Source organism: Pseudorasbora parva, chromosome 1 (genome assembly GCF_024679245.1).
Source record: "Pseudorasbora parva isolate DD20220531a chromosome 1, ASM2467924v1, whole genome shotgun sequence".
NCBI classification, from domain to species: Eukaryota; Metazoa; Chordata; class Actinopteri; order Cypriniformes; family Gobionidae; genus Pseudorasbora; species Pseudorasbora parva.
The window spans coordinates 67,070,696-67,097,259 of NC_090172.1; the positions used below are offsets into that span (position 1 = coordinate 67,070,696).

The window sequence follows — 26,564 nt, forward strand, 5'->3', positions numbered from 1 at the left end:
TTTAATACAATTGTTCGTTATATTGTTGCAATTACATTCTATGATACATTTACATTTATGCATTTGACAGATGCTTTTATCCAAAGCGACTTACATTGCATTACGACTACTCTCCCTGGGAATCGAACCCATGACTTTGGCGTTGCCAGCGCCATGCTCTACTGTTTGAGCTATAGGAAAGCCAAGATGTCTCTCTGAGTAATCTCCAAACTCAATTAAATATGTATTTTAAAACAAAAATGTATCTATTAATAGTGTTGGAAGAACATAGATACACCATACAGATTGAACTTGGACGAGGGTCTTCAGGAACAGTGTATCTGCTCACCAACAGAGATGGAGATCGTTGTGTGGTCAAAGTGATAAAATCCAGAGATGTAAGTTTAATCCAGCATTCACTAAATCAAGAATTTACTTAAATATGAATGACCAAAATAACAATATATGTTCACTGATTTTAAAATGTTATTAAAGATGACATTTTGCCGTTGCTATAAGTGTCACATTGTTGCCACATGCACATGCTTCTTTTGCAATAAATAAATAAATAAATAAATAAAAATAAACAAATGCACATTTTCCCCGCAGAATGAGGAAGCCGAGATCTTGAGAAGTCTGAAATATGGATATATTGTTACTTATGAGGCTTCATTTAAAGGTGTGTTTACATTTTAAGAAAAGGTGTAATGTTCATGTGTTATAAAGTTATAAAGATTTTTGATCTATTTTAAGACTATATTAAGAGAACAATTAAAAATGAACATGCAATCTGTAGAGATTGAAGAAAGATAACAAAATGAACAAAACATTAACATCTGCACAGTTGTTGTCTGTGAAATGAAGCCGTACACTTATAAGTACATGTATTTGTTGAAATGATGGCTGTATGTTTATTGATTCAGATGAAGATAATGGACAGTTGTATGTGGTGATGGAGTATTGTGCCGGAGGAGATCTTCATAAGAGGATGCAAACACAGAAAGAGAAAGAGAAAGAGAAAGAGAAAGAGAAAGAGAAAGAGAAAGGGACTTTTGAAGAAAGAAAGGTGAGTGTCTTTTGTAGACATACATATTCTGGGCATATTCCAAACATCACATGTGGCTAATGAATTACATTAATGCTAAACAGTACTATAGTAAATGGGAAGTACTGGGGAACAGTGTTAGGAGTAATGCAGTATAAAAAGTATTGCATTACAGTAACTTGTTACTTTTTACTGTAATGCAGTAGTGTTAATGCAGTAAGGCATTACTAATCCATTTTCAGTAATATTTTACTCTGTACATTTTCAACAACACTTGCGTTACAACACACTTTTGAATAAAGTCTAAATTACAGCTTCTGATATATTTGTATAGCGATTTATTTCATTAATTAATACACATTTCTTTCAATACCTTTGTATTGTTTGACAGTCCAGTGTGGGCGGGTTTTACAGGAGTGCCGTTGGCATGATTTCAGCCTCTGTGCTCACGCTGGCCAGTGGAAAAGCGGCTAAAGAAGGCTTAAAGGCTTGGTAGTTTCAAAGAATAGCACAATGGCGAGCCCGTTGAAGAACGGACATGGCGCACACGCAATCAGCAGAGGCAAACTAAAGTATAAACAAGACTTAATGGGTGAAGATGATGGCAGAAGAATACTGTACATTCACAAGATGAATGTATGCACATTACCTAGAGTTTGTCAGAGATAAGGACAAGAAGAAACAACAATGGATTGCAATTAACGAATATATATTACATCATTAGAGAATAACCTTTAAAGAATTAATTCAAAACTCATCTGATCCGTTCCTTTAACGAACGATCAGTACAATCTCTTATCAACTCTCAAAGCTTTTATTCTTTCTACCGAATCTCTGGGAAGGTTACTCTTCTGGCCAGAAAGAATAAACTTTCCGAGCTATTGGGATATTAGTTAAAGTATTCAAAGATACTCATGAGAGCTGTAGCTAGATCTGAACATTAAAGTGACATATTTTGTGAGCAGTAACAATGACAATTAAACATGGATACAATGGTCTTAATAATTGATACTACGAATACATACGACTAATAAAGAATACATGTATATACAGAGTAACGATGAATAGAAAAAGAGAAAGGAGAGAAAGGAAGGGTTCAGAACGGCATTTCACAAACATTACTACGGAGAGCCAGCAAAGAACAATATCACCTTAAACAGAGTTACTAGTCTTAAACCCATCTAAATTTCGATGGAATTTATACTTGCATGGGTTGCTTTGTGTTGAGTATAAAAGAATGCGTGTGGGTCCTTCTCAGAGTGTTCTGTGAGCTGGAGCGCTCTCTCTCAGTTCGTCCAAGTAATCGGGTCTCTGATCAGCGGGAAGTTTGAAGGTAGTTTGAGAGCGAATGTTGCCAAAAGGAGAGGAAGGTTTCCTTCGAAGTTGTGGAAGTTCCTTGACCGTTGAGATGGTGCTCAGTGCCTGTCCGCCTTTGTCCGAGGACCGAGTAGCGGAGCGCGCTGACTTCAAAGGAAACAACCAATGTGACTGCACCGCCAAGCCAGGGCCGGAGCCACAAGGCGAGGGGTGAGCCGGCTTCAGAGGACAATAGGAAAGGTCAGAGGACGAGTAGAGAAGAACCAAAGAATGTTTCCAATTGACAATTAATCCACACCCCTTCAGGGTTAGTTTACCCAATCCAGAGGGTGAATTCTGAGCGGAAAAGATTCTCTTTGTCTCGGTTTACGACCCACTTTGCATGTTTTATCAGGTGTCGTAAAGGGTGTCGAGTTTATACAGTTTTACTCCCAAGTTTGCTACATTTGATACATTTCATAATCCTATTCTGTGCATCATTGATTAAGACAAAGAGAGATGGATATTTAGATATATTTAGATATATAAATCAAACACGTTATGGCTGGGAGATTAAAGCAAAGATACATTCTTACACAGGAATACAAGCATTTAAAATAAACTTACATTGTTTATACATCATGACTATGTTGGTATGACATAGGGAGCATACATACACACAGGGATACATCATATACAGTCTGGAATAGTTTAATTAAAGGCTGCATAAAGAAAGTGTGTGTGTGTGTGTGTGTGTGTGTGTGTGTGTGTGTGTGTGTGTGTGTGTGTGTGTGTGTGTGTGTGTGTGTGTGTCTGAGAGAGGGGGGTCATGGAATCAGATTAGAATCTGATTGAAGTTGTCACAGTCCTCCAAAGATGTTGCATGTTCTACTTCAGCTAGGTCACAAAGCTGTCTAAGGTGTAAACTTCCCCAGACTCACTGGCATCGGGCCCCTAATTTATATGTGACTAAAAGTTATCCACCACAAACATCTGAACTGACTCATCTTTGATCCTGGTGAAAGAGATTCCAGACGCTACAATACTTATAACAGACTTTGATCGTTTGGGATTCTTTCTGTCATCCTTTCTTTCATTGTCTTCAGCCTTCACTTTGTCAATTATATGCTCTATTGTTAGCCTGGAGAGCCCACAGTCCTTATGCTTCATTATATCAACTTCTACTGGATGTGAAATGCTCTGTAGTAGCCTCCATTTTGTCATTTTAGAATGTGAAGTTCTACTTCTGTAGTTAATTTGGTGAAAGTAACTCAAAAGTAATACAGGAGTAATGTAACCCATTACAATTCTAAGACAGTAATATTGTAATGTAAAAAATTACTTTTAAATAGCAGTAACATGTAATGTATTAGAGTTTGGAAGTAACACTGCTGAGCTAGACCAGCCCATCCTGAAAAATATGAGTGCACTTGTAAATGTGCCCTAAGCTCTATTGATGAAGGGATTGACATAACCTAATAAGAGTAAAGATACAACCATTTTAGTGTATAAAGTGATAGCTGAAGAACGTACAAATACATAGTTTTGCACTGTGTAACTAATAATAAAGATCTCACTGCTTTCTCCATGTGTATCTTTTCTGTGTGTAGATCATTGACTGGCTTGTTCAGATTTGTCTGGCTCTGCAGTATGTTCATAAGAAGAATATCCTTCACGGAGATATAAAACCACAGGTAGACATTGACAAAGTTTGATAAATCATGTGTCACCAAGCCATATGTGTTAAGATTTATGAGTTTTCTGTTGTCATTCTAGAATGTCTTTCTGACTGAAGATGATTACATCAATGTAGATTTTGGATGCTCAAAAACATTGCAAAGGTAAAAAATAAAGTAAATAATAGGATCTGTTCTGTTGAATGTTGTTGAATAGTAGAATATGACCCACACCACCACACCTGTCCCTAACTCTAACCTTAAACTGACCCACACCACCACACCTGACCCTAACTCTACCCTTAAACTGACCCACACCACCACACCTGACCCTAACTCTACCCTTAAACTGACCCACACCACCACACCTGTCTCTAACTCTACCCTTAAACTGACCCACACCACCACACCTGACCCTAACTCTACCCTTAAACTGACCCACACCACCACACCTGTCCCTAACTCTACCCTTAAACTGACCCACACCACCACACCTGACCCTAACTCTACCCTTAAACTGACCCACACCACGACACCTGTCTCTAACTCTACCCTTAAACTGACCCACACCACGACACCTGTCTCTAACTCTACCCTTAAACTGACCCACACCACGACACCTGTCTCTAACTCTACCCTTAAACTGACCCACACCACCACACCTGACCCTAACTCTACCCTTAAACTGACCCACACCACCACACCTGACCCTAACTCTACCCTTAAACTGACACACACCACCACACCTGACCCTAACTCTACCCTTAAACTGACCCACACCACCACACCTGACCCTAACTCTACCCTTAAACTGACCCACACCACGACACCTGTCTCTAACTCTACCCTTAAACTGACCCACACCACCACACCTGACCCTAACTCTACCCTTAAACTGACCCACACCACCACACCTGACCCTAACTCTACCCTTAAACTGACCCACACCACCACACCTGACCCTAACTTTACCATTAAACTGACCCACACCACCACACCTGTCTCTAACTCTACCCTTAAACTGACCCACACCACGACACCTGTCTCTAACTCTACCCTTAAACTGACCCACACCACCACACCTGACCCTAACTCTACCCTTAAACTGACACACACCACCACACCTGTTCCTAACTTTACCCTTAAACTGACCCACACCACCACACCTGACCCTAACTCTACCCTTAAACTGACCCACACCACCACACCTAACCCTAACTTTACCCTTAAACTGACCCACACCACCACACCTGTCTCTAACTCTACCCTTAAACTGACCCACACCACGACACCTGTCTCTAACTCTACCCTTAAACTGACCCACACCACCACACCTGACCCTAACTCTACCCTTAAACTGACCCACACCACGACACCTGTCTCTAACTCTACCCTTAAACTGACCCACACCACGACACCTGTCTCTAACTCTACCCTTAAACTGACCCACACCACCACACCTGACCCTAACTCTACCCTTAAACTGACCCACACCACCACACCTGACCCTAACTCTACCCTTAAACTGACACACACCACCACACCTGTTCCTAACTTTACCCTTAAACTGACCCACACCACCACACCTGACCCTAACTTTACCCTTAAACTGACCCACACCACCACACCTGACCCTAACGCTACCCTTAAACTGACCCACACCACCACACCTGTCCCTAACTCTACCCTTAACCTGACCCACACCACCACACCTGTCCCTAACTCTAGCCTTAATCTGACCCACACCACCACACCTGTCCCTAACTCTACCCTTAAACTGACACACACCACCACACCTGACCCTAACTTTACCATTAAACTGACCCACACCACCACACCTGTCCCTAACTCTACCCTTAAACTGACCCACACCATCACACCTGTCCCTAACTTTACCCTTAAACTGACCCACACCACCACACCTGTCCCTAACTCTACCCTTAAACTGACCCACACCACCACACCTGTCCCTAACTCTACCCTTAATCTGACCCACACCACCACACCTGTCCCTAACTCTACCCTTAAACTGACCCACACCACCACACCTGACCCTAACTTACCCTTAAACTGACCCACACCACCACACCTGTCCCTAACTCTACCCTTAAACTGACCCATACCACCACACCTGACCCTAACTCTACCCTTAAACTGACCCACACCACCACACCTGTCCCTAACTCTACCCTTAAACTGACCCACACCACCACACCTGTCCCTAACTCTACCCTTAAACTGACCCACACCACCACACCTGACCCTAACTCTACCCTTAAACTGACACACACCACCACACCTGTTCCTAACTTTACCCTTAAACTGACCCACACCACCACACCTGACCCTAACTTTACCCTTAAACTGACCCACACCACCACACCTGTTCCTAACTTTACCCTTAAACTGACCCACACCACCACACCTGACCCTAACTTTACCCTTAAACTGACCCACACCACCACACCTGTCTCTAACTCTACCCTTAAACTGACCCACACCACGACACCTGTCTCTAACTCTACCCTTAAACTGACCCACACCACCACACCTGACCCTAACTCTACCCTTAAACTGACCCACACCACCACACCTGACCCTAACTCTACCCTTAAACTGACACACACCACCACACCTGTTCCTAACTTTACCCTTAAACTGACCCACACCACCACACCTGACCCTAACTTTACCCTTAAACTGACCCACACCACCACACCTGTCCCTAACGCTACCCTTAAACTGACACACACCACCACACCTGTTCCTAACTCTACCCTTAAACTGACCCACACCACCACACCTGTCCCTAACTCTACCCTTAAACTGACCCACACCAACACACCTGTCCCTAACTTTACCCTTAAACTGACCCACACCACCACACCTGACCCTAATGCTACTCTTAAACTGACCCACACCACCACACCTGTCCCTAACTCTACCCTTAAACTGACCCACACCACCACACCTGTCCCTAACTCTACCCTTAATCTGACCCACACCACCACACATGTCCCTAACTCTACCCTTAAACTGACACACACCACCACACCTGACCCTAACTTTACCATTAAACTGACCCACACCACCACACCTGTCCCTAACTCTACCCTTAAACTGACCCACACCACCACACCTGTCCCTAACTCTACCCTTAAACTGACCCACACCACCACACCTGACCCTAACTCTACCCTTAAACTGACCCTGTTGTGTCAATAAAAGTCTTCTGAAGGGAAGTGATGTGTTTGTGTAAGAAAAATATCCATATTTAATACGTTCTAAAGTTAAATTTCTAGCTTCCGGTGGACCGCCTTCTGTAACTTTTTCAGAAAGTGTAGCACCTCTCGCAGATCAAAACGCTTACGATACGTCTGATATCATCATTATCGCATCAGATAGGCTTTTTTTGTTGAATAAGGAAGGCAGTTTAGACGATTGTATTCATCTGAATGAACAAAAGTCATATACACCTAGGATTACTTGATCGAGAGAAAATTATGGGTTAATTTTAGATTTCTGTGTGAACTTTCAGCCGATGTGTCAGTACTCCCCTAAAGGGTCCTGCACACTGTGCGATTTTTCAAAATCCTTTGCGAATGTCCCTTGTCAGACTGTACAAACATGATCCCGGCCTGATGTAAGCCATGTCACACTGTAAGATCTCAGTTGTCATTAATGTCAGACTGCACGATAGTTAAGGTGCGCTAAAAACGGACGCGCGCAAGAAAACTCACCCAGAGCTTTATATCATCAATGAATGACGCGTTGGGTGACAGTGAGCTGCATTACACACGGGACTGAAATGCTGGCTACAAATACATTTCTAGCTCTCGTTTGGGTCATAGTTTGTCTTGAAAAACCGAGATATTTGACTGTTGTCGTAGGAGAAGTCACACTGCAGGATTCTGTGCCAAATCTTCTGACACAGCCAGAATTCCGTCTGAGGTAAAATTTGATCGCAGAACTCATTAATCGGCTGCCGTTGAACATGTCAAACTAACGACCAAAGACGTCAGATTTTAGCCTAGGATCTGAGGAATCTTTTAGGATTTGCTAAATTTGTCTCAGACGGCCAAATCGTGGGCAAAATCGCACAGTGTGCACCTGGCTTATGATATTTGTGAAGATTTATCAGTTTGAGTTTATGTTGATTTGACTTTTGTTTTCTCAGAGCTGATGCATATGCAGAATCAGTTGTGGGTGCAGAGCTGTATATGAGCCCGGAGGTGCTCCAGAAGAAATATCAATTCAAAAGGTGTGCTTTTTATGACTTGAAATATATGACATATTGATTTTTTAATAAAATGCTTATAATTATATATATATATATATATATATATATATATATATATATATATATATATATAATAATTATAAGCATTTATATATATAATATTAGTTGCCTATAATGCAATGTACTGTAATGTAAGCACAGCTTCTTTTTCCATTTGCCTTTTTCTAGTGACATATGGTCATTGGGATGGGTGCTCCATGATCTCTGTATGCTGGATGTGTGGGTGAGTATTTCTGGAAACTACAGAGATATCACTGATGGGTCAGATTCAATTTGAATTATGATCTGAAAACCTGGAGTACTGAGCTGTAGAGCAGCTGCAAATTATTATGTGTGTGTGTGTGTGTGTGTTACAAAAAATGCACAGCATGTAAGTTTGATAGCTAGAGGTGAAATAACAAAGGTATTGATGGCACCGATTAAGAGCAATCCGATGGGACTGAAATCATGTCCATGGATGAGCGACTATATTAAAGTATTTTCATACATTACTGTGGTGTGAATCAGAGCAGGGCCAAGAGCATTTTACTGCTGTTTGCATTATTCTCGTGTGCTGCAGTTTCATAGAGATACCAGTATCAGTATTAATATCACTGATACTGGCCTTCATTCATAAACAAATGCTACTAGCTCTTATGATGGAAGGATAATATGACTGCCAGTGTGAATAAATAATTAAAATACAGATATGAGATAAAGAAAACAATAAACATTTTACTGCTGATGTGCATCTCACCAGAAATCACGTCTAAAAAAAGAATCGCTTTTAACTAATGTTAGAGAGGATAAATTAAATTTGGGGCCGAAATACATTTGTTAATGGGTTAGTTTACCCCAAAATGTAAATTGTGTCATTAATTCCACATATTGTTGGACAGCCATCAGACCTCCGTTCATCTTCAGACACAGATGAAGATATTAGTGCTGAAATCCGATGGCTCAGAAAGGCCTTCATTGACACCAATGTCTTTGTAGCGACGTCTTTATTGCCTTTATGGGTCTTGAGAGAGGAAATGACATTGGTGTCAATGAAGGCCTTTCTGAGCCATCGGTTTCAACACAAATATCTTCATTTGTGTTCCAAAGATTTAAAAAAAGGTCTTACGGAATGAGGGTAAGCAATTAATGAAATAATTTTCTGTCCATTTTTGGGTTTGGACTAGGGGAACCTACACTGGTCTCGCGGTTCGGTTCGATTAAGATTATCATGTCATCGATTCGGTTCAATTCGATATCACGATCTCTTGTATACAATTTTTGTCAATAAATACTTAAGTCAGATCGTATCCTCAAATAATGTTCGTTGTTAAGGAAGGAAGAAGACAGGGGTCGGCTTTGACTGGGACTCTTTCTTTATTCAGTCTTTCATAAATAATCACAAACACACTCTCAGTGTGGTATCTCAGGTTCTCCACGATATGGAGTGCTCCGTTGGATATCACTCAGTCTCTGTATATCACTCAGTCTCTGTAGTAAGCACACATGAAGTCCCAGTCCAACTCTCTCTCTCGGCCGCAGCTTAGATGCGCTCTCTCCACGCCAATCACTGCAATCAGAAACAGGTGTTCGTCATCTGTGCTTGACCTACTTACCTGCTGCTCCGCTCTGTGCTCTCTCTCCCACTGCAGACCTCCCAGAACCACGCCCCCTTCTCAGGCCGGGGAGCCACAAACCTCCTATATCCCGCCAGCCCCAGGAACTGTCTAACCTCCTTTTTGGTCTTGGGTCTTGGGCAGGCCGCAACCGCTGCGGCCTTATTAATTTGGGGACGCACCTGCCCATGACCCAAGTGGAAGCCCAGATATCTTACTTCCACCTGCCCAATTGCACACTTCTTCGAGTTGGCCGAAAGCCCAGCCCTTCTCAGCAACCTGAGGACCGCTCGCAAATGCTGCATATGACGCTGCCAGTCACCACTACAGATGATGATATCATCCAGATAGGCAGCGGCATATGCGGCCGAAGAATTCGATCCATCAGGCGCTGAAAAGTCACCGGTGCCCCGAACAATCCGAAAGGAAGCGTAACGAATTGGTGCAATCCAATCGGCGTGGTAAAAGCTTTTTTCTTTGGTTACTGGAGCCAGTAACCCATTGTCAAGTCCAGCGTCGAATAAAAGCGAGCAGTACCTAGCCGATCAAGCAATTTCGTCAATCCGTGGCATGGGATATGCATCAAATTTCGACACTGCGTTGACTTTTCTATAATCCACGCAGAACCGGACCGAGACGTCAGGTTTTGGTACCAAAACGATCGGGCTCGCCTAGTCACTGTTGGATTCTTCTATCACCCCCATCTCTAGCATTGCCTCTAATTCAGCCTGAACAACTTTCTTTTTTCCTCTGGTCCGAGATCATCCTCTCCACTCACTACCGTCGCCAGCATCACAGCCTCTGCCTCAACCCATTTTTTTAATAAATTGAGGTGATATATCTGACGTGCCCTGTCCCTGTCTGACCGAATTACCTTATAATTCAGATCCCCTACTCATTGTGTGACCTCAAACGGTCCTTGCCACTTGGCGAGTAATTTGGAACTCGAGGTGGGGAGTAATTGTAGTACTTTCTCTCCCGGTGAAAATTGTCTTAATCTAGCTCCTTTGTTGTACAACTGTCTTTGTTTGTCTTGGGCCTGTAACAAATTCTCCATTGAAAGCCGCCCCAGCGTGTGGAGTTTTGTTCTCAGGTCCAACACAAACTGAATTTCATTTTTACTCACGGATGGTCAGTCCTCCCAAGCTTCCCTAATGACATTTACATTTACATTTAATCATTTAGCAGACACTTTTATCCAAAGCGACTTACAAAAAAGGGGAGAGCAATAGAAGCAACGAAACAAACAAGGCCAATAACCTGTAAGAGCTGTAAGAAGTCTCTGTTAATTAGCACAGTCAGAATTTTTTTTTTTTTTTTGGGACAAACAAACAAAAATTAATGGATAGTTAAGTGCTAGTCTTTATTGGTCAGGTGCAATTGGAAGAGATGTGTCTTAAGATGTTTTTTTAAAAAATGGCTACAGACTCTGCAGCACGAAATGAGATCGGCAGTTCATTCCACCAGGTGGGAACGGTCCAGGAAAATGTCCGTGAGAGTGATTTCATGCCTCTTTGGGATGGAACCACGAGGCGTCGCTCACTCTGAGCGCAAGCTTCAGGAGGGTGTGTAAGTCTGAGCAAGCGAGTTTAGGTATATTGGTGCAGAGCAAGTGGTTGTTTTGTAGGCGAGAACTAGTGCCTTGAATTTGATGCGAGCAGCCATTGGCAACCAGTGCAGTCTGATGAAGAGAGGCGTAACATGAGCTCTCTTCGGCTCATTAAAGACCACTCTCACCGCTGCATTCTGGATCAGCTGCAAGGGTTTGATAGTGCATGCTGGAAGGCCAGCCAGAAGAGCATTACAATAGTCCAGTCTGGAGGGAACAAGAGCTTAAACCAGGAGTTGTGCAGCCTGTTCTGATAGGAAGGGTCTAATCTTTCTAATGTTGTATAAAGGAAATCTGCAGGACCGGGCTGTTGCAGTAATGTGGTCAGTGAAGTTTAACTGGTCATCAATCACAACTCCAAGGTTTCTGGCTGTCCTCGATGGAGATGAACCAAGCTGAATGGAGAAATTTTGATGAAGTGCTGGGTTGCTTGAGAAAACAAGTAATTCTGTCTTTGCAAGATTGAGTTGAAGGTGATGTTCCTTCATTCAGTCAGAAATGTCTGTCAGACAGGCAACGATACGAACACTGACTGTAGGATCATCTGGTTGAAATGAGAAGTAGAGTTGAGTGTCGTCAGCATAGCAGTGATAGGAGAAGCCGTGTTTCTGAATGACAGAACCTAATGATGACATGTAGATGGAGAAGAGAAGTGGTCCAAGGACTGAGCCCTGGGGAACCCCAGTAGCTAGATGATGTGACTTAGACACTTCACCTCTCCATGACACCCTGTAGGACCTACCAAAGAGGTAAGACCTGAACCACTGGAGAGCAGTTCCTGAGATCCCTGTCTTCTTAAGTGTTGACAGGAGGATCTGGTGGTTAACTGTGTCAAAAGCAGCAGCCAAATCCAGCAGGATGAGCACTGAGGATTTGGAAGCTGCTTTTGCCTGGATTTGTCTCAGTGCCTCAGTTACCGCGAGCAAGGCAGTCTCAGTTGAATGGCCGCTTTTGAAGCCGGATTGGTTGTTGTCCAGGAGGTTGTTCTGTTCAAGAAACACAGAGTTGATTGAACACAACTCGCTCAAGTGTCTTTGCAATGAAAGGCAGAAGGGATACCGGTCTGTAGTTTTCTAAAAGTGCTGGATTCAGAGAGGGTTTCTTAAGCTGTGGGGTTACCCAAGCCTGCTTAAATGCTGTGGGAAAGGTTCCCGTGTGAAGAGAAGTGTTGATAATGTGAGTGAGTGCAGGAGTGATTGAAGAAGAAATGGCCTGAAGGAGGTGAGTGGGTATAGGATCAAGTGGACAGGTAGTAGGGTGATTGGAAAGGATGAGTTTAGAAATATCTGCCTCGGAGAGCGGAGAGAAGGATGGAAGCGTGTTTGTGTTAGTTGTTGAGATGTGCATGTCAGTTTGTGGTGAGGAGAACTGTTTGCTAATGAGAGCTGTTTTGTTGGTGAAAAATGATGCAAAGTCATCAGCTGTAAGAGTTGATGAAGGAGGGGGAGGAGGAGGACAAAGGAGAGAGGAGAATGTTTTAAAGAGTGTGCGAGTCAGAGCAATTGTTGATTTTGTTGTGGTAGTCTGTTGTTTTAGCAGTTGTGACATTTGTAGAGAAAGAAGAGATAAGAGACTTATACAAGGTAAGGTTAGTATAGTTTTTAGATTTCCGGCACTTCCTCTCTGCCGCCCTGAGTCCAGAGCGATGTTCATGGAGAACATCAGACAGCCAGGGGGCAGATGGGGTGGGGCAGGCTGGTCTGGATGAAAGGGGGCAAAAACTGTCTAAGGAGGATGTTAGAGTGGAGCAAAGAGTGTCAGTAGCACTGTTAGTGTCCAATGCTGAGAACTGAGCAGGTGGAGGAAGTGAAGAGGAAACCATAGTGGATAGGCGAGAGGGAGAGAGTGAGCGTAGATTACGCCGAAAGCTAATCTGTGTAGGAGTGCGTGTTGTATCAGGAGTCAGTATGAGGTTAAAAGCGATGAGAAAGTGGTCTGAGGTGTGTAATGAAGTAACTAAAGTGTTGTCCGTGGAGCAGTTGCGTGTGTAGACGAGGTCTAATTGGTTACCTGATTTGTGAGTAGCCGTAGTAGATACTAACTTAAGGTCAAATGAAGTCAGTAGAGTGCTGAAGTCTGTGGCTAGGTGCTTATCCAGATGGATGTTGAAGTCACCAAGCAGAATCAGAGGAGTGCCATCCTCAGGGAAGCTAGAATGTAACACATCCAACTCCTCCACAAAGTTACCAAGGTGACCTGGAGGACGATAGACCACTACCACATGGATTTTAACAGGGGGAGCAATAGTGATTGAGTGTGATTCAAATGAACTGGCTGAATGAGATAGTAATGGATCAAATTTCCAATCATTTGACATAAGCAAACCAGTACCCCCACCCCTGCCAATAGGCCAAGGGGTGTGTGAAAAAGTTAAATTGGTTGAAAGGGCTGCAGGAGTGGCAGTGTCCTCTGGTTTGATCCAGGTCTCAGTTAGGGCCATGAGGCTGAGCTGAGAAAGAGTCCCAATAGATGAAATAAAGACTGCTTTGTTTACAGCAGACTGGCAATTCCAGAGACCAATTGGAATAGAGAGTAAATTAGCAGAGGATTTTTGTAGACTGCGGAAATTATTAGGATTGCGTCGTCTCGCACATACAGAGCGTGATTTACGAGTGCTAGTAGTAATAGTTGAGATTTGAAAGCACATGGTTACTACAGAGCAGAGAAACGGCCAGATAGAAATAAGAAAACCGAAAAGGAAAATGATACTCAAGGGCCTTGTCGGGGTCCTTGCTTGGGAGGAGTTGCATAGGGAAGAGTTGAAGTCTTTACACTGGTCGGTCTTGCACAGGGAAGAGTTGAAGTCTTTACACTCGTCGGTCTTGCACAGGGAAGAGTTGAAGTCTTTACACTAGTCGGTCCTCAACCAAGGAGGGCTTCACACGGCCGCAGACTATAATGCTACTTACACTTACCTGAATATTGTTATTGAAAGCAGCTGGGAACGCCCCCAACAAACGCTCACTCACATCGTGGCAATGACCAAACAAATGCTAACTCCTCCACACACACACATCGCGAGAATACACCAAAACTAATAATACACACCACTGCACTACATAGACACACTTATCCGACTACAACTGAAACAAACAATCAAATGAGAAAAGTTGCAAACACTTACAGAGTAGTTGTCTATCAGTCAAACGATGCTTCACCTCTAGCCAAATGCTACAAACACACGAGGCTTTTAATACCTCGCTGGCCACGCCCCCAACAAACGCTCACTCACAACGTGGCAATGACCAAACAAATGCCTCTAGCCAAATGCTACAAACACACCAAAACCAAAACCCATCCAAACCCATCCATAATAAGGGGGAAAACCCCATGGGAGGCTTGGGAGACCTCGCGGACAGCGAACAAGAGAGGTTCTAGCCATTTATCCCAATTTTTGGCGTCGTCGTGAATGAATTTAAGAATCATTGTTTTCAAAGTGCGATTAAATCTTTCGACAAGCCCGTCTGTTTTTGGGTGATAGACGCTGGTTCGAATAGCTTTAATGCCCAATAATTCGTAAAGTTCGCGGATTTTCCGTGACATGAACGCTGTGCCTTGATCGGTGAGAATCTCTTTCGGGATTCCCACCCGGGAGATTAGGGAGAACAGTGCACTCGCAACACTTTTCTACGAAATGTTATGCATAATCCACTAGGACTAATGCAAAGCGATGTCCGCGGGCTAACCACTCTAATGGCCCAATGAGGTCCATACCAATTCTTTCGAAGGGGACCTGCATCAACAGAACGGGGCACAATGGTGCTTTTGGTTGGGCCGGTGGGTTTACCAACTGACATTCACGACAAGACGCACACCACTGGCGTACATTCTCGTGAATGCCCAGCCAAAAAAATCGGGCCATGAGGCGGTTTAGTGTCGCTGTTTGCCCCAAATGGCCGGCCATCGGATTGTGATGAGCTGCCTGGAAAAGCATTTCCCGACGGCTTTTTGGAATCAAAAACTGGGTTGTAGTCTGTTTTATCTGGGCATCTTGGGTCACCCGATACAACCTGTCCTTTAACAGAGTAAAATAAAGAAAGGTGAGCGGTTGATCAGGACGAAGGGGATGGCTGTCGATGGCACAGACCTGATTAAACGCATTTTTTTAACGTCTCATACTGGGACTGTTCCAGGGGAAAGTCATCACGCTCCGAAAACACTGGCGTTTCCGGAGCGCTCGGTTCCCCCGGATCAGTGCCCAGTGGTCATGGTTCCACCTCCCCCTCCTGTGCAACCGCCACCTTCTCTATTTTCCCCAAGAGGCATCCACACACAAATATCCCAAAAATTTATTAAATCCTGGCCAATTTGTCCCCAAAATCAGTGGATGCCGCAGGTGCTGGTTAACGGCAACCTCAACTCTATGTTTTTGACCCCTGAATAGAAAATCCATCGGGACTAACGGGTATTCTCTCACCTCCCCGTGCACACACCTCATCATAACCATGCGGTGCTTATCCCATGCCCCGGGTTGAATCAGGCTTTGGTGTATGGAGGTCTGGTTACAACCTGAATCCACCAAAGCTTGATAAGTACCCCCCTTGATATTCACGGGTATTTGGTACAGGCCAGCCTGATCGGGGGCGGTGTGCGGCGCGTCGGGGACCCGGACCAGCGTCCCCACCTCCATCATCGGACACTGATCGATAAAGTGTCCGGGGTCCCCGCAGCGCTAGCACGCCGGCCCAGGTTTCCCCACGGCTCTAGCGGCTGGCAGAAAGGCGTGTATTGGCGCTGAGAGAGCGGGTGCCGGGAAGTCGGCAGACCGGGATCCTGAGCTCCTCCCCCTCCTCTCGCAGACGGCTGGTACCCGGTGGCTTTTTCCGTCGAAGCTCCCGACTAGAGGTCTTCACGGGGCACCGTACGGGTTCGGGTCTACTTTTTAAATGGTCAGCCGGGTCCGGGTCGGGTCCTAATCTATTACTTCGGTTCCCTGGTCTGTTAATGTTGTAGCCTATGTAATACGTCAATCGGACTCAGAGAACACCTGGCCGTGAGAGTCAGCGCGGCTTGTGTGTTTTAACATATGGTAGGGGTTCGCCGACCCCCTGGCAGTTGGTGGGCGGCTACTTGTGCCTCCCCGGACAGTAGAGGCAGTAGCCGCATTGGCCAGTCCGCTTTGGGCCATTTGGGCCGCCCGCTTGAAGAGCTCAATGAATGCCTCAGGGTCGTCCTCGGGACCCATCTTGGCTAGCGGTGTGCAGGCGGCCGAGTCGCTGGTCTGTCTTTGGGGAACGGCCCGAATCTCCCGGTCCATCCAGCTCCGGAACAGCTCGCGGTCTTCGTGCTGGGCCGTGAGGAGAGCTTTGAACCGTTTCTGCTGTTCCTCCTTCATGGCCAGCAGGTCTTGATGGTGCTCCTGGTGAAGACCGGCGAGCGATTGTACAATGTTGGCAAGTGGTGTCTTCGGCGGAGTTTGCATGGCGTCGGCTCTCTTCTCCCTTCCCGGGTTTTTGGCACCAGTGTAGTAATGTTCGTTGTTAAGGAAGGAAGAAGACAGGGGTCGGCTTTGACTGGGACTCGCTTTCTTTATTCAGTCTTTCAAAAATAATCACAAAATAATCTCAGGTTCTCCACAATATGGAGCGCTCCGTTGGATATCACTCAGTCTCTGTATATCACTCAGTCTCTGTATATCACTCAGTCTCTGTAGTAAGCACACGCGAAGTCCCAGTCCAACTCTCTCTCTCGACTCTCTCCCGGCCGCGGCTTAAATGCGCTCTCTCCACGCCAATCACTGCAATCAGAAACAGGTGTTCGTCATCTGTGCTTGACCTACTTACCTGCCGCTCCGCTCTGTGCTCTCTCTCCCGCTGCAGACCTCGCAGAACCACACCCCCTTCACCACAATGAACTAAAACTTTAATTTGACCTGCTCAAAGAAAACAAGCTTCTTAAATGCATCAAACATCAAACAAAACTCAAGTCTGAGCACAGAAGACAACAGGAGCGTTTAGAAGAAATACACAAAAGGAAATAATAAAAGCCATTTCAGGAGGTGGCCTAGGTCGCCGTACAGTCAAAACTAAAGTCTAAATGCTAAATCTAAATGCTAAATTTTTTACTCATCCCGACAATGCTAAAAAAAAGTGTTATAGGTTATGTCATATTATAGCCAGATATGACAGCGCTACTGAAGGACGCATCGCCACAGATGAGTATCTCTTCAAATTAAATCAATAGTAAAGCCGTAGGTGCTCAATATACAATCATCTTCATTGAAGTAAAAAAAACCCTGAATGATCTAACCAGTGCTGTGTCCGTGCTCTCTCATATTGCCGTCTTTGATTGTGAAATCAGCTGTTGATCAATAAAACGCAGCTCATATCTGTTGTTTTCAGTGACGTAAACTCCATTAAATCTGCATATAGTGCAGGAACTGAAGATCGGATTTATATCAATTTTGCAGAGATACATTTATGTGCACAAGTGTAAATGAAATTGTTTTGATAAATCAGATAGCTTTGATTTACACACAGCGTGTGTTCTCCAGGTCGTGCAGAACTGCTCCCGACGAGCTGGATGGCGCCTTACAATGGCAGACACCGCCGTCGGTGTATGAATGAGAGAGTGAATGGGTGAATGTGAGACAAGATGTAAAGCGCTTTGGATTACCATAGGGTCTGTTAAAAGCGCTATATAAATGCAGTCCATTTACCATCTCTCCATTTTGATCAACTCTTAACAAGCGCGGAGTTATTCATCTAAACTGGAGTGTACCGCCTGCGGGCCCCACCTAATTGCTTTGTAATTTGATTATGATTTTTTTTCAGGGGTGGGGGGCTGTACTGAGACTGGTACACTTCAGGTTTAAAGGCGGGCGTACACTGTGCGAATTCGGACACTCGGAAAGTCGTGATATATTGCAGACGCTAAGAGTCATTTAATTTGATCATCGCATCAAATCAGCTGGTACACGGAACGACTGTTTGCACCGCGAGCCGGCCGCGATCACACGAGTTTTCGTGTACACGGACACCGGAGCTTTCAATGTTGTTGCTATGCTATAGCTTCAGATACAAAAAATAAAGAAAAAATGTGTGCAACTGATTTGTTGAAAAGCAGAGAACTGTAGCCATTCCTTTTAACCGAAACAACCAGAGGGAGAGAGAAGAGTGCACATGAGAGAGAGAAAGTGTGTGTGTGAGAACGCAGTATGTTTGCAGCCACTGAGCTAATAATAGTCATAGATGGAGCCTATGTGACGTGCTTGTGCATGATTTGGCAATAGGGGACAGTCATATGCTGGTAAAAATCGGGCCGACTCCCCAAACTTTTTAAACATGTTTAAAAATTATCGTAAGGTCGGGAGGTGCTCTTAACGTGCTCTGCTCATTTCGTATTTCCTCTCACACGGTTCGAGCCGCGACCATACGAGCATCTACGATGTCCATGCGATTTCTCCCGAGAAAAAAAAAATCGTCTGCGAGTTCGTACGACAGCAAAAATCGCACTGTGTACACCCGCCTTAAGGGGTTAAAGCCGAAATGTGCTCAGATGTCAGCTTTTAAAGAAGTTGGAGCATTTTTTATTACTTTCAAAGTAACATGAATTAAAGACATGTACTTTTATCATGCATGATTACACACAAACACACACAGGGCTGGACTGGTAATCTGGCATACCGGACATTTGTCCGGTGGGCCGACGGACTTTGGGGCCGGTAGTGTTTTTTAATTTTTATTTATTTTTTGTAGGCTACCACTGACAACATGAAGCGACAGCGGCCCATTGGTTTGTCTTCTGAATTGACAAGCCGAAGCGAGAGAGACCTCCTCTCCATATTAGGCGTTTTTTTCTATTTATTTATTTATTAGTAGGCTATTTGACTGCATGGAACTTCAAAAGGCGAATATCCGCACAGCGCAGCGGCTGACGAACGTACGCTGCGTTTAAATGCTGCTCTATACGGCACTTTGACTCCGAATTTTGTCTTATACAATCGTTTGATATGGAAACATTACAGGTTCTGTGTTGAATCAGCTGAAAACAGCCGCGAGCATGTAGGCCTATTCATGGAAATAGTGGAAAATGGCAACACACACAAACATTTCACTTTAGCAGAACCACAATTTACATTGCAGCTAAAAGCGAAATATAAATCACTTTTATAGAGGCTGTTTTCGTATTTTCTACAGGTGAACATTTTTAATAGTTTTAATAATAGTTTATTATATATGTTTTATATAGTTTTGGAAACCATATAGCCATATAATGAGGAGCAAGGTTTTTACAGTCTATATTTTTTACCCTGTGACTACCATGATCTTACATTTAAATGAAACTGGCCAACTGTGAAAACTTGAGATTAATTTGGCAAAGAGACATTAATAGTGACATAGATAAGGACACTTGGAACAGAATTTTGTCCTACAGTGGAAGATATATAAAGGAAGCAAGAGGCAAATTTATCCAGTGTAAGGTATTACATAGATATTATTATACACCAGTACGACTTCAGAATGGGTTAGTCGACTTCAGAATGGGTTGTCTGAGTGATAATAAATGCTGGAAATGTAAACAAGAAACTGGTACATGTATTCATGCTCTTTGGCAATGTTCAAAGATTCAACCGTTCTGGGAAATTGTGTTGAAATATCTTGGAAGATGTTTAGGAGTGGAACTTCCATTTTCATCAAGGGTTTGTCTTTTAGGAGATAAATCTGAGATTCCTCAGATTAAAAATAAAGAGTTTTCCCTGGTTACTGTAGGGGTAGTCACGGCAGTACGACTGATACTTAGATTTTGGAAAGATATTCAATGTCCTTCACTTAAAATGTGGATTGAATCTATGATAGAGAATGTTTCATATGAAAAAATGTTAGCTATAGTGAATGGAAATCATATGGATGTTGATATGTGGGGGTATTGTATTCAGATTATTACTTCATAAGGCATGGATCTAACATCAATCTTCCTTTAGAAGTGTGACTTACTTACCCTGTTGCGCATTTAAATGTTATTTCTATTATTATTTATTATAATTACTTTTATCCGTGTTGTTTTGTACACAATGTATCTATTTGTTTAATCTTGTACTGGTATGTTATATATGGGCCATTCTACAGAATTGGTGCAAAGTCAGAGGTGGAAACATCTTGAATTTTTTATTTTTTTCCCCCACAAATTTTGCATGTATGCAAATTGTATAATATCCAAGGTACACATTTATAGTAATTGTGCAGTTAATTCTCATACTGTATTTTCAGAAAATGCTGAAATATTTTCATTCTCCCCAAATTTGTCACTACCGAAACACAATAATATATAATTTATTAAGAAGGCTTATAATGACCTATTACGATTTTTTTGCATCTACCTACTAAAAATATTTTTTTCTATTTTTAAAAAATATGTTTACAGGTTAAATCAATAATAATTACAATTTTAATAATATTTAAAGTGTAATTTATGAGATTTGTTGAATTTTGAATCCAATCTTTTTATGTAGAAGGCATAACGTTTATCATACTGATTCTAAACATAAGGATTCATTAGTTCACATATGCATTAAACCAAACACTGTCATAACATATTTGTTGATAATTCAATATACGTTATTTTTGACAAAACATCCCACGTTTTGGTTGTGACTGCTCATTTTTGGTAGTGACAGTACTGTTTTGGTAGTGACCACAATACTTAAATTGTCATAGCTTATTTAGACTGTCAAGATTTTATGTTAAAACAAATAACTAACAATGTTGCACATATGCAGTCAGCACATATAGCAGACACATCTGACAGTAAATATCTGATAAGATCACCTAGAGCTATTTTATACTTTGGGTCTTGAGGTGCAAGTGAGACGAGGTATGCACAGATTGTTCTACCTAAAAACGTCTTACCATGTAGATTGTTTCAGAATCACTGTTTTATTTTTACAAAATGTCCATTGCAATAGACATCAGAATTATTTAAGTGTACAAAATGGTCTCACTTAAAAATGACATAAAATGGATTCCATTTATAGCCTAAAATTACAGTAAATTAAGGAACAAATATAACCTCCATTCCAATATTTCATGTTAATTTTGGAGTGAGTGTGAGTGAGTGAGTGAGTGAGTGAGTGAGTATGAGTGAGTGAGTGAGTGAGTGAGTGAGTGAGTATGAGTGAGTGTGTGAGTGAGTGTGAGTGAGTGAGTGAGTATGAGTGAGTGAGTGTGTGAGTGAGTGTGTGTGTGTGTGAGTGAGTGAGTGTGTGAGTGAGTGAGTAAGTGAGTGTGTGTGTGTGAGTGAGAGAGTGAGTGTGAGTGTGTGAGTGAGAGAGTGAGTGTGTGTTTGTGTGAGTGAGTGAGTGAGAGAGTGAGTGTGTGAGTGAGTGAGTGAGTGAGTGAGAGAGTGAGTGTGAGTGTGTGAGTGAGAGAGTGAGTGGGAGTGTGTGTTTGTGTGAGTGAGTGAGTGAGTGAGTGAGTGAGTGAGAGAGTGAGTGAGTGAGTGAGTGTGAGTGAGTGAGTGAGTGAGTGAGAGAGAGAGTGAGTGAGTGAGTGAGTGAGTGAGAGAGAGAGTGAGTGAGTGAGTGAGTGTGAGTGAGTGAGTGAGTGAGTGAGAGAGAGAGTGAGTGAGTGAGTGAGTGAGTGAGTGAGTGAGTGAGTGTGTGAGTGAGTGTGTGAGTGAGTGTGAGTGAGTGAGTGAGTGAGTGAGAGAGAGAGTGAGTGAGTGAGTGAGTGAGTGAGAGAGAGAGTGAGTGAGTGAGTGTGTGAGTGAGTGAGAGAGTGAGTGAGTGTGAGTGAGTGAGTGAGTGAGAGAGCGCGAGAGAGAGAGAGAGAGGGAGTGTGTGTTTGATTGTGTGTGGGAGTGCATGAGTGAGTGAGTGTGTGAGTGAGTGAGAGAGTGAGTGAGTGTGAGTGAGTGAGTGAGTGAGTGAGAGAGAGAGAGAGAGAGAGAGAGAGAGAGAGAGAGAGAGGGAGTGTGTGTTTGATTGTGTGTGGGAGTGCATGAGTGAGTGAGTGTATGTGTGAGTGAGTGTGTGAGTGTGTGAGTGAGAAATGTAATTCTCCCTGTCAAGTTAATTATATAAATTAACATTACTGACAACAACCTAACAATCCTTCGCTAGTTTCATGGACTGCACCTTTAAGTAATTGTAATGTGATGAGGTTACAGAATTAAAACTTGCATACTAAACCACTACTAAAACATACTACAATACTAATGATTTACATAACTGTACTAAAATGAAGTTTAATTGTCAAAATAAAGGATTATTTGTTCCCTTTTGTCACTACCAAAACAATGATGTCACAACCGAAACTTTGTTTTGGTTGTGACTGTTTTGGTAGTGACAATTTTAGATTATTTTGAGCCTAGTTCGAAGATGCTAATCAGCACACGGTTAGCAATTACTGGTCAGAACAGTTGTACACATATAAAAACGAAATTTTATGGAATAACATCCAAAAAAGTGTTCTTAATCGCAGAAAAAATGTGTTTGGTAGTGACATTCCTTAAAGTTACACACAGATTTTCAGACTTTAAAACACAATTACATCAAAATGATGGGACAAATCTTTTCACCAAGTAGCATATGAGAGAGAGGGACACAGGAATATTTCCTGATCAAAAAATTTGGCGTGTGGTTAAAATCAGTCTCAGCCAGTGGACTAAAACATTCACTGTTTCGGTAGTGACATGAAAATAAGGGACACATTTTTTTACATACATTTTCATGATTTAAAAATAAAATATAAAATGTATATTTTTTTATACTTCATTTTTTTAAAACAATCAAAAAGATATGTTTAAAAACAAGAAAGAAAAAAATTACAAAAAATGTTTCAATATAATTTTCACAAGTTGAAATTTAGATGTTAGGGTTAGGGACAGCCACCTCCCAATTGAAAGTACCCTATAAATGATGAGTTTATATATATAAAGCTTAGTGATATTTGAAATGTTATAGTGGGTTTCAATAGATAATTGAAGGATCTTAGTAAACATCTAAGATTTGAATAATTAAATGCTTTTAAAATGTGTTTTTTTGATGTAGGACAGCAGTTTGCACCAATTCTGTAGAATGGCCCATATATAAAAGAAAACCAATAAAAAAACTTCATTTTCAAAAAAATAAATGAAACTGGCCTACGGTTAAACTATAGTCTATAAAACAGCTTTAAAGTCTGGATCCCATGAACTAAGGACAAAGCTTTTTTTTCCTCTTTAAAAGTTATATTAACTTTTTTTAATAGATTTAATGAAATGTAATAGCCTCATGAAAGATATCAGTGTCTTACTTAAATGATGTGTTAACTCTTGAAAAATATGATTGTTTAACCCAAAAATGTGATCATTTACTCACCCTAATGTCATTCCAAACCTAAACGAATTTATTTCTGTCTAGCACAAAATAAAATGATTTGAGTCTGTTTTTTTTGTTTATACAATATTCAAATGGTAGGCTAACCAAAATGGCTTGGTTGTCAACATTCTTCAAAACATCTTATTTTGTGTTTCACAGAAGTCATACAGGTTTGAAACGAGCGTGAGTAAATGATGACAGCATTTAAAAGAAGTAAATTTACTTTACTGCATTCTAGCTCAAAATCATCAGTGCTTTACTGCCAAGGGCATTTCTGTGTGACAAAAAAAGCAATATTAAGTTTATCTGCATTTGCAGCAAATTCGATAATATCTATAATCATTATTTGTCCTTGGCGTAGTTTTATTTATTTACTCCAATTTAAGGCCCCAACCCCAGCGAAAACATTCACGGGGAACTCATGGGCTGGGTATGCCAGAGCTGAATTTTAGCCCCAGTCCAGCCCTACACACACACACACACACACACACACACACACACACACACTTCATGAAAGCATTTACAGTGGGCTTTTTAAAGGTGTTTTTAGCATGTTGTCATTGCATTTACACCGTTTCGGCCAGTAAGTGTCATGTGATGTTTTGCAATGCGTTGAACAGTGAATCATCCTGGAAAGCAGTTGGCTCATTTTAGTCAGTGTTTTAAAAAGCTTGGTTTCCTTTATCAGTAGAATTTCCTTCATTTTCCTTTATCCCACAGTCAGATGTCAAAGAGCGTTGCTTTCAACATGCCAACAGCATGAGAGGAAACCCGCCTTACATCTCAGAGAGATACTCAGAGGAACTGAGAACACTGATCAGACAAATGCTCAGCTATGACCCTGAAGACAGACCTTCAGCTGATGAGATTCTAGCTCAACCATTCCTGAGCGAAGCAGTGAAGAGAAACAAGAGAATCCCTGAGGAACTGGAGCAAAGGTTAAAGGAGTCCATCATCTCCTTTAATGAGGCCTACAGTGAGCACTATAAAGAGTTTGAGACCTTAGTTTGTGAGTGGGGGGAAACAACAGATTCACTAGAGAAGACACATTACGATGCCACAGCAGCCAGTCGGTCAGGAGCAGTGATTAGGACAGCTGGTGCAATCGCTGCAGTGGCTGGTTTATGTTTGGCACCGGTCACTCTTGGAGCATCTCTGATTGTAACAGGTATCGGTGTTGGAGTCGGAGTTGCTGGTGGTGTAACAGGTGCTGCCTCCAACATTACTAACACAGTCAAACAAAAATCATTCAAAGAATGCCTTCAACAGATTGAGAAGAAATATAAAATAGTAAGCGTAAAGATTCTTAAGCCACTGAGTGATGTGAGAAGGGTACTGAGAAAGGTGTCTAAGTTTCAAAACATTGCCAGTGACTCAACTTCTGATAATGTCCAGATGATGTGGGGTGCAGGCAGAGGTGCAGTAGGTTGTGCCGCTGGAATAATAAGTCTTGGCATGTTGGCAAATGTTGGCAGAATTGCTGTTCGGGCTGCTGAAATCGGGCGAACAGCAGCTGCAGTCTCAGTTGTGTTAAGTGGACTCTTAGTCCTTGCTGACACTGCCTTCATAGTGATGGATGCCAAAGAGATTCACCAGATGAGACAGCACTGGAAAACAGATGATCCAGAAAAGGTCTCATCCAGTATACTCAAGTTCATTGCTCAGATGAGAAAAACACACAAGGGGCTTCAGAATGTCTTGAAGGAAATTAAAGAAGTAAAAGAGGAACTTAAAAATATATATGAGACCAGTCAGAGGCGTGTCATCATCTTACTGACTGATCTGTGGATTTGAGTTAAGAAAGAGTTTTGCAGAAATCAGTTCAAATGTTGCTGATAAATTACATTTCTATAAGGACCACTATCGTCAAGATGATTGATTGACTATTAGCATATAGTTTGGATTGGCGGTATGGTTCTGTTCTGGACAGCCTAGTATGGATAAGAGCAGGGAGAGCAGTGATAACTCTCCTTAGGGTGAACACAACAGAACCAACACAATGTATTGCAGATATCATTAATATCGTTATTAAATGTACAAGATAATTTGTGAATTTAGTCTGATTCAGGAGGAATCAGAGTATCAAATCCTGACTGATGAGAGGTGGAGCTGAGGATGGAGAAGGGTAAATGAGTTCTGGAGAAACGTGATAGCTGCTGATAGTCCTGAAGGAGCTTTTATATGTATGCCGTCATAGACGTCATGTTCCTATAGTGAGACACAATCAGCTGACAGACGTTTGACTAACGTGACCTGCCAGAACTGATGCTACCCTGGATTATTATGTAATGATTGAGTTTTATTTGTATTTTTTTTATATGCTTCTTACTACTTTTTATTTACTGTAGTTCAAATACTGGTGTATGTTTATTTACCTGAATTTGCATTAAATGATAATTACATAAACATTTATATTATGTAAAAGAATGGAAATAACCGATTGTTATATTTGCATGTATAATGTAAATTGTCACAACTCACAGTATAAGAGGAAGAGAGCAAAGGATCTTTTTGCAATAATAAACCTGTAATCATAAAAACAAAGAAGATGGTCTGTAGCGCCGGACCTGTGATATCTTAACCACAACAACTGAGAAACTGGTGGCAAATATAATCAGTATTTCCACTTTGGACTATTCTTGACTATTTTTGTGTAAGACTGCCCTTGTTTCTCACTTACTTTACAACTATATTTCTTAATATACCTTATATATGTTAGGGGTCGATCTACTATGAGTATTGCGACTGGAGGCCTGGACATTGTTGGTG

The 26,564-nt window shown here is 42.2% G+C and overlaps 1 protein-coding gene across 1 annotated transcript; it reads left to right on the forward strand.

Moving 5' to 3' along the window:
- Positions 1-239: 239 nt before the first annotated feature.
- On the forward strand, positions 240-25,589 carry LOC137074566 (uncharacterized). The gene is made up of 8 exons (XM_067442941.1): positions 240-377; positions 589-658; positions 903-1,045; positions 3,931-4,014; positions 4,097-4,161; positions 8,174-8,257; positions 8,465-8,519; positions 24,516-25,589. The coding sequence occupies exons 1-8, from the start codon at positions 240-242 to the stop codon at positions 25,587-25,589; spliced, it is 1,713 nt and encodes a 570-aa protein (XP_067299042.1).
- Positions 25,590-26,564: the final 975 nt, after the last annotated feature.

Coding starts and splice junctions, on each gene's coding strand:
- LOC137074566 (XM_067442941.1), top strand. CDS start 240: ATGTATCTATTAATAGTGTTGGAAGAACATAGATACACCATACAGATT. Junction 4,015..4,096: donor ACGGAGATATAAAACCACAG/GTAGACATTGAC, acceptor TTGTCATTCTAG/AATGTCTTTCTGACTGAAGA. Junction 8,258..8,464: donor AAGAAATATCAATTCAAAAG/GTGTGCTTTTTA, acceptor GCCTTTTTCTAG/TGACATATGGTCATTGGGAT.